This window comes from Triplophysa dalaica, chromosome 18 (genome assembly GCF_015846415.1).
Source record: "Triplophysa dalaica isolate WHDGS20190420 chromosome 18, ASM1584641v1, whole genome shotgun sequence".
Taxonomy (NCBI): Eukaryota; Metazoa; Chordata; class Actinopteri; order Cypriniformes; family Nemacheilidae; genus Triplophysa; species Triplophysa dalaica.
Window position 1 is genome coordinate 5,885,571 of NC_079559.1, and position 13,118 is coordinate 5,898,688.

Sequence of the window (13,118 nt, forward strand, 5' to 3'; positions counted from 1 at the left end):
CGCAGTTCCTCTGATGTTTACTGGACACACATATTGTAACATGATTAGAGAGAAAGTTGTAAGTACAAAACCAGATTTATGGGTAGAAACGCATCACTACCTTTTTAAAGTTTTGAAGTATTTTGAAGTATTATCAAAGGTAAGGTATCTTAAACAAAAAATAAATTAATGAAAGCATTTATATTATCTCGCCACACATACATACCCATAACATAAAAAGGCACTTTATATATCTATATATACTATATATAATTATGAAAATAATTACGCTTTCCTGAAGCTCAGTGGTAAGAGCATTGCGTTAACAACGCAAGGTTGTGGGTTTGATCCCAGGGGATTTCAAATACCTATGTACCTAGTCGCTTTGGATAAAGGCGTCTACCAAATGCCTAAATGTAAATGTATATATTTTATTCTTAGGTGGCAGAAAACCTGGTCCAGAGAGATGGTGACTTTCTTATCCGAGACTCGCTGTCCAGCCCGGGGAACTACGTCCTGACCTGCCAGTGGAAGAACACGGCCCAGCACTTCAAAATCAACAAACATGTAGTAGCCATGAACGAGGCCTATTCCCTGGTTCAGTACTTCTTTGAGAAAGATGGGTTCGACAGCATCCCTGCATTAGTACGATACTACGTGGGCAACCGTGAGCCGGTTTCTGAGGTTGTGGGAGCTATTATCTTTCAGCCAATCAACAGAGCTCTTCCTCTCAGATGCTTGGAGGAGAAATACAGAGTCGGATCGACTCGTGCGGAGACGGGATACTCGGAGTGGAAGAATCTGACTTCTAAACGGTTAAGTCTGAATATCGTGAACGGACATGGCCAGGATCACAGCCTCGGTCGGGGGAACCTCCTAAGGTGAGGGAAAGACTATCTAGGGATGTTTCACAATCCTTCAAAACTCTTTACAGTCAAGAAAGAATAATCTGAAAGCGTTTGAAACGAATTGATAAGAATGTGAAATTTTAATGCTTATTATTCAGGAAATCTTAATACAAAATCATTCAAAATGCAAATGTAACAAATAGAAAAATTGAAATAATTATATAGAAATTATAAAAATATGTTACAAATGTTTGTATTATTCAAATTATATGTATCAGTACATATAACATTTTATTTAAAAAAGCTATAAACGCTCTTTGTTATACATAATCATTTATTATAAACATGTGTATATTTTCATAATAACTTAAATTGTTTCAAAAAAATTTAATGAACATAAAGAAATAACATTGTTGGTATAAATAATCATGTATAATATATATTTCTTTTCTTTAAATAAACTGCATACATTAAAACTAAATAGAAAAAGACAGGAAAACAACCTAATATCTAATTTTTGAATTATATTTTAATCAAATTAAAAATGTTTGTTCAAATATGCTAACAGTGAAAATATTAATGATGATTAATTATTTTAATTTATTATATTGAATTATTTGTGTGTGTGATTCATGTCATTTTATTCTCAGAAGAAACTAAGTGACCTATCTTTCTCCTTCCAGCAACAAGGATAAGTGTGGAAGTCAACCAGCATGTCTTAACCACGTTCAGGAGAGGAGACGGCCACTAAAGACCCATCAGTCTGAGAGTTTTCTCCCAATCGGTGAGCGTCTGTCAGCTTTCATCTTCCCTGATACCCCGTCACGCCTCCGAACCTCTAGCGATAGGCACTTCTGACAGCCAGAACCAGTCATCTTCTCTACATGCACTTTGTGCCTGAGCGAAAGTAATTCTCAAAGTCAAAATGTCCTTCTGGCCTTTATTTTGAGCAGCTGAACGTTAAACGTGTGAAACGAGACGTTAGATTGGAATGCAAAATAAAAGCTCTTCAGAGCAGAATGAGAGTGGGGATAATTTATTTATGCCCGTGTCGGTGGCATGGAGATGCGAAAAACGCAGCTTTGCTGTCCACATCAAAAATCCGTTTTGCAATGCAGAATGCGAAACCTTCAGTAACCTTCACCTCCACTGACATAGCTTGCTGTGTTTTTGAATGAATTATTTAAATGAAAGATATTTCAATGAAATACTGATATATTTTCCTTTCAGGCTGTAGACCCCAGGCACAGGCAACACATATGGAACGCCAGCCGTGCCCTAAATCCCCAGTATTCCGAACCGGAAGTGAGCCGGCACTGAGTCCTACGGTACCCCGCAGGATTGCTTTTGACACCCAGCCGGGCCAGGCTATCCGTGGATCTGACAGCCAGTTGTGTCCCAAGCCACCCCCTAAACCCAGCAAGGTGCCCACTATGAGAACATCCTGCATCCCACCGGTACCTCCGGTGAAGCCCTATAAACTGCAGAATTTATTCAAACAACATCACCCGTCGGGTAGCCCGGAAGTAAGCTATTGTGAACTGAGTCCTTGCAGTAATACTGGGTTGGAAAAGATGAACAGCTTGCATACTAACGGTTACGTGGAACGGCTAAAGAGCGAAGTGGATTTAAGAAGAACAGAGAGCACCACTAGACTGGATCGCAGTTCTTACCATAATGCGATCAAAGCTTTGGACCACGGCAGCGAGGAAGAGAACACAGATGAAGAGGATGCCCAGAAAGCTAAAGGTTTTATAAGACCTGTGTTTGAAACTGATTCGGCGTTTAAACCGGGAGACGCACACTTCCACCTTCTGCCGGAGGAGAACAAGCCGCTGGAGATGACAGTGTTAAAGAAAGCAAAGGAACTCGTCGTCGGTCTGGATCCAAAGACGATCGCTAAACACATCCTGCACGCAGACTGTCAGGTATGTTTATAAAATTCTCTAAAACTTGCATTTCATGTTGACTTTAAAAGCTTCAGGGCAACAGAGGACTAATCTACAAAAGTTTCATATAAGTTTCATAGCTTTCAGTTTCAAAATATGGGAGGGTTAAAGGAAACTAAATACACAACAACGATGATGATCAAAAGAGAACTGGGGATAACCATCCACACCCATTGAATACAGGCATGAAGGATGCGTCTGTAATTAAAATCGTATTATGTGAGTCAGTCTGCTCTTCAAAATGGACACCGGTTATTCCTGCAGAGCTAAAAACAAACCACAGCTGTGATACACGGCCAAATGTATTTAACAATACTTAACAATATAATTCAATTAAAAACATCACCAAAAGGCTCATATGCACACGGTTCTCTCTGCCAGAGGTACTGAGATAAGGCTTTTGTCTGGACGCTTGAGAATTAAAATCACAAGTTTGTTGTTCACGTCAGTCACAGGATTAATATTAGAAGTAGAAAAGAGGCTCGGCCCACCCACATCTTTCTGTTTAATCCCAAATCCTTCAAAATCATACCTCAGCTTCTTAGTGGAGGTACTTGTGATCTTTGAAGTTTTTTTTTTAAAGTACTGTGTGTGTGTGTACATGACACAGGTTGCTAGGATACTTAATGTTTCCGAGGAGATGAAAGGTCAGATGGGCGTGACCTCCGGGCTGGAGTTAGTGACCCTTCCTCATGGGAGACAGCTGCGTCAGGATATCATGGAAAGGTAAACGGATGCTGTCAACACCTGATCTTAATGCCAGAATTTTGAACGGAAAAACGAATAGGAGAAACTTGTTATAAATTCTTAACCTTTTGCTTAAATCTTCTTTGTAGCAAAGAAGTTCAAATCACAGGATATTTTTTGGGTGCACTATACATTTATAGGGATACTTCACCTTAAAATGAAAATTCTGTCATCATTTACATACTTTTCTTTGCAGGATTGTTCCAAACCTGCATGAATTTCTTTGTTTTGCTGAACACAAAGACATTTTGAAGAATGTCCGATCTCATCATCAATTGACTACCGTAGTATTTTTTTCTACTATGGCAGGAAATGGGGGATGAAGTCTGACATTCTTCCAAATTTGTTCCTGTGTTTTCAGCAAAACTAAAAAAATCGTTACAAATTTGAAAAAATCTGAGAGTATGTAAATAATGACAGAATCTTCATTTTTAGGTGAAGTATCCCTTTAAGATTTACTTACACATTTAACATGCATGACTTGTCCTTTTTAACAGGCATAACACCATGGCGATTGCCGTCGCTGTGGATATCCTAGGGTGCACAGGAAGTCTAGAAGAGAGAGCAGCCACCCTAAACCGGATCATTCTGGTCGCACTGGAACTCAAAGACTCCATGGGAGACCTTTATGCGTTTTCCTCCCTAATGAAAGCACTGGACATGCCTCAGGTACCAAACACTCCTCCTATCTGATACACACAAGCACTTCAGGTTGACTCAAGTCTATTTTCTGTGTGGAAATCAAGCTCAGTGTGTTATATTTTTTGATAACAGATCACCAGATTGGACCATACGTGGACTACCCTGCGGTGGAAATACACACAGACGGCCATTATTTACGAGAAATCTTTAAAGCCATTTTACAAAGGGCTCTATGAAGGAAGTGGTAAGTTTTTAACTTATTAGTCTTAAAATGGCATTTATAGGTGATTTGTATTTAAGTTATTGGTTTAATTTTCAGCTGAAATTCCCCTGAGCAATTCCAGCGTTCCCCTGCTGATGCCTCTGCTCACCCTGATGGAGAGGTCAGCGGTCACCTTCGACTGCATGGACATCTGGGAGAACAACGACCAAGGTTGTGAAATCATGTTCCGCCACCTAGAGTGTGCTCGTGCTGTCGCTCGCAACGCAGACACCTACACCTGCAATGCACAGCGTATCCTGAAGGGTAAGTCCGGGCTGCAAGTTATTTCGGGAGTAATGTGCTTCAATTTAAGGGAAGTCATGAGCCATGTAGAGGTTTATGTGATAGATGTGGTTAGATTGTGATTCGCCGTTGAACTGCTCTGTGGAGAAGTTATATTTTTAAACCAGTGTTTTACTTTAGGAATTTTGGCAATACAGGAGTTTTTAATTTTGAAAAAGCTTGTGGTTACTTAAAAGAAACCTTCTCATTTAGTTTTAAGGATGCGTAAAGGGATAGACCTAAAAATGAAAATTCTGTCACAAATAACTCTAGTTGTTCTAAAGCTGGGTGAACACAGAGAAGATATTTGGATGAATGCTTGTAACAAAACAGTTCTTGGCCACCATTGACTACCATAGTAGGAAAAAGTGCTTCTGAACTGTTTGCTGTCCTACATGCTTCAAAATATCTTCTTTTGTGTTCAGAAAGGAAGGAAGCCAATTTAAATTTATTTTTAATGTAACAATATTTTCCTTTTCCAGATTTTCAACCTATTGATGACATGTTGGAGATCCTGAGGACGGATTTCCAGTTGCGTCTGCTTTGGGGCAGCAGAGGGGCGGCCGTGAACCAGACAGAACGATACGACAAGTTCAAACTCATCCTCACAGCTCTGTCTAGAAAACTAGAACCTGCAGTCAAACACACAGAACTCTGAAATAAAGCGACTGTATATACATTCAATTCAGTACATGACTCTAAACTGAATCTGCTGCACATGGAGTCTTGTCAAAGAACGTTTGCACCTAAAAGATCTTCGGAAGATCCCTCATGCAATTTGGAAAGCATTCATGAGTTCATCTGGCACATCTATGGATGGTTCATTTCTTCCATATAGACTTTGCAAAGGTGTATTTGCGCTCTACACTTCTGACTGCTGAAATGGGGAGGTAACAGTTGGTGTAAAATGCATCAAAGAAGGAAGGGTATGCCGGTTTTATCTAATGGCCGTATGCAATCCACCCAAAGATTGCAGGTCGGGGTGCACACAGAATGTTTCAGTACTCAAATACGCATCTGTGGTAGTGACGTGACCTGCAGTGATGGATGTTTAGAGAACAGATATGATGGACAATAACTAAGATGGATCTGAAGTGCTATGAAAGAAGGAAGCAATGTTTAAAATGCTAGTATACACTGTTCTTGTCTTATATCATGAAGTCCGCCGGTCAGAGCAGACCGGATCAGTTTAAAAACCCCACATGGTAAATGCTGTACATATTTAGTGTAAACATGTGAAGGCTAGTTTGTGTAATATATTGTATCAAGTATTGTTGACATGTAAATAGTCACTCAAAAAAATTTTAATGGAATATTCTAAAACATGAATAAATATCTAATAAAATGTTCTTAATTCTGTTACAGAAATTGGCTTTGTCTTGAATTTCATACAAATTCAATTTCATACAATCAATTATTTACTTAATACAGTGGATCAAAAATAAATAAATATACATATTTTTATACATAAAGTAAAAATAGAGTCTTCTATATATTTTGAAACAGCACCAGTAAACACTGTGACAAAGATAAGTTTGTAAGGTTTCAAATTAAACTCATTTTAAATATATACACTATCATTAACATGAATAATAAAAAAACCTAGTTTAGCCTAGATAGGAAGTTTCATCACGAAAGTGCTTCAGTGATACCATGATTTTAGCTAATTCTACTCAAAATGCTAAATGATAACAGAGATTATGAACAGATTTACTTTGGATTAGTTGCAACATTGTTCCTAAACTAACATGAGTATTATTCCGTAGTTTGGATGAGTTTACCATCATTTCAGTACAGGATAAAATTAAAAAGTGTTCCTCAACTTTTGAAAGGTAGAGGTTTTTGACACGGTTATTAAAAAAGCATGTTTGTAGTCGAAACATCCACAAGAATCATTTTGATGCCAGATTACAAATCTGATATTTTGTATCTAATGCAATGAAAACTTTTGAATTTTTTTATGTGTTATCCGAGTATAAACATGTCGGTGGTCTCTATTGTTTTGTTGCGTGTCTGGCGATATCAGCAGAGAATAAAGGTGTGGCTACTGTTTCACTTGAAGTGAAAAGCATATCAAATCTGAAGAGACAGCAATAACGGAAAGCATCACAAAGCCCAGTAATGTGAATAGAACCCACAGTAAAACAAGTCAAAGAAAACTGCAATGCCCTGAAACGTATTGACTGTCTTCTGCCTCAAAACACAGAAGAGTGAAAACAAAGAAATCACACTTTGGCTGCTTCTGTTGTTATATAATGCTGTTTTATGCTATATATAACAAATCCTCCTTTTTCAATAGATTGATGAACAAACTGAATCAGACAGACATAAGCATTTATTTCTTTTGCTCCCACACAAATCCGCATATAGTGGTCACCACCGTCTAACACATTCATACAAGTAGCTTTCGCATCTGACGTCACACGCTCACCAATATTCAAATGCAACAGGGTAAAAAGTGCATTGGTTAAGACCAAGGTCCTACCGAGAATAGGATTCAACCATGAAGAACTGGTTACAAAGTGATAACGGCACAGTCGGACGTACAAGCACACGCTGAATGTCATTTGCTTGGTTAGAGCATCCATGAAAACAAGTCACAATAAAAACACATTCATTCTGAAATAAAAGATGTTAATACAGTTTAATGATAAAAACTAACTAGTTATATACATATATGCATATATTCATCCATATGCATACAGTTTTATAGGCAGGAATCACATTCACAAATACACATACTTGAGATCGCATTTTAGAGACACGCGGTCCCTTGCTGGGAGCCGATGAGCATGTACTTTTAACATGTTATCTGGAGTGGAAAAATTGGGGGGCATAGAAGGGCAGAAAAACCTTTACAGGCCTTAAGTTAGCACACAGAAGCTTGAAATTAAAGCAGAGATGCTGGTATGTTTTGTAATGATAGGTTTGTGGTCCTCCAAGAGTTTTCTCTGCTCGTTTTGTTTGATGTTTGGCTCCACCTGCTGGTCAAAAGTAGAACTGCATCACGCTCCTTTGGTCCATCAAGGCTATGCAGGGGGCGGGGCAAGTGGATGCACGTTGCTGTGGGAACTGTAGCCCCATGCTTCCTCTACTCTGATTGGTCATGCTTTTCAGTTAAGGACAGCAGGGTTGACATAACGTTCATGACGGAATGCATTGATGTGGAAATGTAGACATTTTAAAGTAAAGACAGACATAAACAAGACACTGATAAATCACAGACGTATGTAGAGATTAGAGCCGGCTAAGTGGTTAAATCCTATTAAGGAGACAAGTTTGTCAGAGCGAGAAAGGAACAGTTATGGATCGTGCAGGTACATGAGATGGAACAAACAAAGATTCCCTTGACTTGAAATGGAGCTCAAATGTTAGTGGCAGGCAATGACTCTCTTTGGGTTTCTATCATCATCGTTCTCTGTTATTGCTCACGGGCGTCTCGGTTCCCCGTTTTGACCCCATCCCTGCACACCCTGTTATTCCAGGAATGACTGCTGCAATGGAATGATGTTAATGGACATGACACAAACAGCATGCAAACATGCATCCTTCCCCAGCACGGCTCTAAAATCATGTCCCGGTCTTAAACCCCCCCACCGCCCCATTAACAGACCCACAGCAGTGAGTCCTGTCCACCAAACACCTCAGAACCCCACTCATCCAATCAGGAACCTGTAGCCACAGAAAGAGAGAGGACAGAGTCACTGACAAGACAACAGAAAAATCGGTCAAAGACACAAAAAGTTGTGGCAAAATACCTCCACCAATAGAGGGCGCTAGTGTGATTATGAATTTACTTGATCATTTCCCTGGTGTAACTTGTTGGGTTTTTATTTAATGCCTATAACCTTTGGTTACAAATAAAAAGTTATGGCTGTGCCCCTGCGAGGCTTTAAGAAAAAGGAGGAACCTGCTGGAAAAGATGAACCAAAATTGATACAATTCCAAAACAAAATGACTTTTCAGAGAGAAGAGCGTTTAGAACACATGACGGATGGTAGACACACTGTACATACAAGTGAACCTCAATCAAATAAAGAGCTGTAATATTTCGTCAAATCATCTTTTCGACAGACATTTGGAAAGCAGGTGTTTCGTTCAGTTTTCCGTTTTCTCAAGTTGAAAATATAAAAACTGATTCAAAATAGTTCGCCGAGTACCAATTCATTAAAAGCGTTAAAAATCTCATCAATAAAAAGTTGCCTCAGCTCAGGATTTATTCACTGCAGCAAGGTGGCAGTGCAGATGAACAAAGTCAGTTTTTGTGTGTTCGTCCTCGGGCTCACACAGTGAACAAAAGCATACGGTAGTCAGCCAGACTGCGCTCGAGGAGTCGCGATAAATCTTACACATGCTTCCAATGTGTGATGTCATAACTGGGCGGGCTCATATGTAGGTGACCGCACCTTTGCTGTTTTTCTCCAGTGTGATCTCCACGTACGAAGTTGGGACGTAGCCCTCCTCTCCGCTCTGTTTTCGAACCCGCGTCCATCCGTCGCCTTTATCTTCCTCTATGATGTACAGCACATCGTTCTCGATCATTACCAAGGTGCCTTCGTTAGAGCCTACGAGGAAAAACACTTTTAACATTACAAATTCGACAGGAAGTCAGTGAGGAAGGTTTATGGCTGATGCTTTGTTGAAACGCAGTATATTCCAAAGAGTTCACAATAGTTGGGGGAATATCACAGTGTAAAGAATCAACTTATTTTTGCATTTATGTAAAACAACAACTTTCTATATATATGTTTTTTTTAGGGACGGGTGTGTGAGTTGGACATGGGACTTCATGAGATTCATCCATTTTGATTCATTCCACTCACTCTCTCAAGTATAAAGAGAACACATTTGTTTCCTCTCTGGCTGAGAAACCAGAGATGATCATGAAAAAAAACACTGAAAATATTTTTTCAAAGCCTATTTTTATACTATTATGAGCTTTTGCATTATGACATTTCAGTAGGAATAAAACATTCTCATCCCCATAGTTCAATAAAATCACACTATTTACAATGAAAAATGTATATATTTTTTAAACAAAAACAGTATCATGGAAATTAATTATTTACAATATGTGACCCAGGACAACAAAACCAGTTTTATGGGTAAATTTTTCAAAATTGAGATTTTTACATAATCTGAAAGCTGAATAAATAAGATTTCTATTGATTTATGAGTTGTTAGGATAAGACATTATCGGTCTGAGATACAACCGTTTAAAAATCTGGAATCTGAGGGTGCTAAAAAATCAAAATATTGAGAAAATTGCCTTTGAAGTTGTGAATCAGAGGTGCTGTAGCAGGCCATCCACTCACAAAAATAGAGTTTTTGTATATTTAAAGTAGGAAATTTACAAAATATCTTCATGGAACGTGATCTTTACTTAAAATTCTAATAACTTTTGGCATAAAAGAAAAATCAATCAATTTGACCCACACAATGTATTTTTATCTTTTACTAAAAATGTTCCCGTGCTACTTAAGACGGGTTATGTGATCAAGGGTCACATATATATAATATAGAGCATAAATATATATATATATATATTGTAAATAAAAATGTATTACGCATTACAGTAATGAGAATCCGATTTTTACTTTCAGTAAATGAGAATTCAAGGTGACATGTCATTGATTTTTGATAATGAAAGATATTTTCATGCGTAAAACAACCCAATCAAGTTTTTATCCTACCATCAAAAGAGTAAAGAGCTTTGCAGTGGCCAATAGCAGGAAGCGGGTCGTCATCAAACTCATCATCAAAATCATGTGGATCGGGCTGAGGTGGAGACCGATGCTCCTGGTTCTGATCGTCCGTGTAACTGCCTTCAGGACTACCAATGAAAATAGAAAACATCCGTCAATAAACAAAGTAATAATAGTTTACGAACTATACAACTGTCTGATTTATTCAGCAGGCGCTTTTATCCAAAACCTTTCAAATTGAGCATTTTGCCCTAATCTGAATTTGACATTATAGAAACATATGTTGCAAAGAAAAACTATAGAACATCCTATTAATGTCCCTTAAGACATAACCGACACCCGTCTGTCTTGTTAACACAGCTGCTGTGCCTTTTACCGTCTCCTCATTTCCATAGACAACAATCTTGCAGAACAGCAAGGACATCTCAACGGCCCCTTCTAAGCTTTGCTTTACAAACAGTTTAGACTCCCACAGGAGACGACTGTATAGCAGACATACTACAAGCCTTGTATCTTGAGAATGCAGATAATGTAATCAGGAAACGCAGACCTCTCTCTGCCATGAGGAGTGTGATGGTTCACATCCGCACTGGACCGTCGTTCGCTGCGGGAACCGTGCTTTCCTTCTACCTCTGATAGCCAACTCTGAAAAACAGAGGAGCACGTTGTTTCCAATGACATAACTGTAAGAATCCACTCAAGCAAATGGTTAAAAAAACGTATCAAAGTGCATTGAGTGCAAATCAGAATCTTGATTTTGTTCGTTCCTCCACTAGGGGTCGCTGGCACACAGTGTTGGTCAGCTGTTGCAGCTCAAATTTGTCCAGATGTACGTTCCTGGAGGCTGTGCTTCCTTATAAGACCGCAACAATGAGCCGGTCCTCTGGGAAGGTTACCTCATTTTTATGGATCTCTGAACGGAGTTTCTCCATGTTGCATATGGTCTCTGAAATCTTGGGCTGGAGGCTCCCGGGATCGCCCATCTGTGGATTCTTCTCATAGACGTCCTTCATTTTGTTGAGAGCATCTCTGTGACGGGGGACATTTGTGATTTTAAATATTATTATCTAAAACATAGTATGTTGATTATATGTTTTATAAACACACTTTTTTTAGTTAACGGTAAGTAATGACTAAAGTATATTATGTAAGAATAAAAAATGTGAGCAATACAGGATCTACACAATCTACCTTTGGTCCATTTCCTTCTGTAGATCTTTGTTCAGCTCATCGATTCTGTGTTGGAGTTTTTTGCGTCTCTGTTCGGGGGGAAGGTGGCTCAGATCCTCTAATGTAGGTGCCTGTATAAAACATAGGTTAATAGTAAAAATATAAATTCTCAAAATCTTCATGTCATTCCAAGCCTGTTTGACTTCCTTCTGCAGAACAACAAGGAAGATATTTTGAAGAAAGTTGGTAACTAAACAACACTGGCCCCCACTGACTTCCATTGTATAGACAAAACCTACCGAGACATTTCTCAAAATATCTTCTTTTGTGATCCACAGAAGAAAGACGTTTGGAACGACATCAGGTTGAATATAAACTGACAGAATTTTTCTTTTTGTGTGAACTATCCCTTAAAGGCTGGATGAAGGCAACATTTTTTCAACTAGCTTCCGTCATACAGTAAGTGAGGGTCTCAGGAGACATTCACTCCGAAAAGATGTCTTTCACATCCCTTAATCGGCCCATTTGTTTGCACATACACTGCAATTTTGTAATTTAAGGAAAGTTTGTAAACATGAACCCACATTGTAAGAGACATCTTTAAGCTGTATGAAACAAACTACTGTTGAAGTCAAGGCATCCTCTGCACTTGGGAGCTAATGCGAAAACAGTCCTATAACTAAACACACAAAACCTATTCTCACACCTAGGTTTGTCTTGAAAACATAAAGCAGATAACAAGACCAAAAACTTACCAGTCTCAACGACCACTGAGTAGTAAATGTTATTGTCAGAGCATTTTAAAAAGAACAGAAGAAAATTACTCGTCAGAACCAGTCAGTCACGTGCACTGATGATTTTTATAACATTAGGACAGGTTTTAGTCAAAACCCTGACCAAGTTCACACCATGAGTTAAGAGTTTATGCGAGTATGATATGGTTAATACAGCAAACAAGAAGTCTGGTCATTAACCTGAACCAGCCAGAAATCTCACAAAAACCTTCGATTTCAACATTTGTATCTTAAACCATACTATCGACTATTCTGTTGCTGTTCTTTTACCAACTATTGGAAAAGGTCATCTATGGTGATGACAATAAACAGGGTGTTAAGATAACCACAAACAACGATGCACCAGACTATAGACGGGTACAAAGGAACAACATAAACAAACGTTACTGCACATACACACTTATAAGGCCCAAACTTAACTTCCGGTACATATCTGATAACAAGCAAAATAAATAACGGTAAAACTTTCCTGGAAGCATGCATGTATAATGCATTATAAAGAGGTATTAAAGAGTAAAATGCATTATAATTCTTCATAATGTGTGTTGTAATGCATTATATATAGTTATAAAGAATCATAACCAATAGAAAATGTGTAGTGTAAGGATGAATTGCTAAGTGTTATAAATAATTGTTATTACAGTTAATACATAAGATATTACAATGCATTAAAAGCTGCATTACAATTCTTTAAAACTACTTTTATAATACATTATACATACATGCTTCTAGGAAAGTGT

The 13,118-nt window shown here is 38.3% G+C and overlaps 2 protein-coding genes across 8 annotated transcripts in view; one reads left to right on the forward strand and one right to left on the reverse strand.

Annotated features, from left to right (window-relative positions):
• Positions 1-6,063, forward strand: part of bcar3 (BCAR3 adaptor protein, NSP family member) — a 56,326-nt gene extending 50,263 nt beyond the window's left edge. For all 5 annotated transcript variants that reach the window (XM_056729721.1, XM_056729722.1, XM_056729723.1 and 2 more), the window contains 8 exons: positions 421-860; positions 1,511-1,611; positions 2,058-2,755; positions 3,387-3,502; positions 4,021-4,192; positions 4,298-4,409; positions 4,485-4,691; positions 5,192-6,063. In XM_056729721.1, coding sequence (XP_056585699.1) covers positions 421-860; positions 1,511-1,611; positions 2,058-2,755; positions 3,387-3,502; positions 4,021-4,192; positions 4,298-4,409; positions 4,485-4,691; positions 5,192-5,367 — 2,022 coding nt within the window. In that variant the 3' untranslated portion in view covers positions 5,368-6,063. The remainder of the gene's footprint in view (positions 1-420; positions 861-1,510; positions 1,612-2,057; positions 2,756-3,386; positions 3,503-4,020; positions 4,193-4,297; positions 4,410-4,484; positions 4,692-5,191) is intronic.
• Positions 6,064-7,026: 963 nt separating this feature from the next.
• Positions 7,027-13,118, reverse strand: part of fnbp1l (formin binding protein 1-like) — a 39,824-nt gene continuing 33,732 nt past the window's right edge. For 2 of the 3 annotated variants that reach the window (XM_056773076.1, XM_056773078.1), the window contains 5 exons: positions 11,606-11,715; positions 11,311-11,443; positions 10,965-11,059; positions 10,403-10,542; positions 7,027-9,274 (listed from right to left, as the gene is read on the reverse strand). In XM_056773076.1, coding sequence (XP_056629054.1) covers positions 9,096-9,274; positions 10,403-10,542; positions 10,965-11,059; positions 11,311-11,443; positions 11,606-11,715 — 657 coding nt within the window. In that variant the 3' untranslated portion in view covers positions 7,027-9,095. The remainder of the gene's footprint in view (positions 9,275-10,402; positions 10,543-10,964; positions 11,060-11,310; positions 11,444-11,605; positions 11,716-13,118) is intronic. The other variant, XM_056773077.1, reaches the window with a different exon arrangement.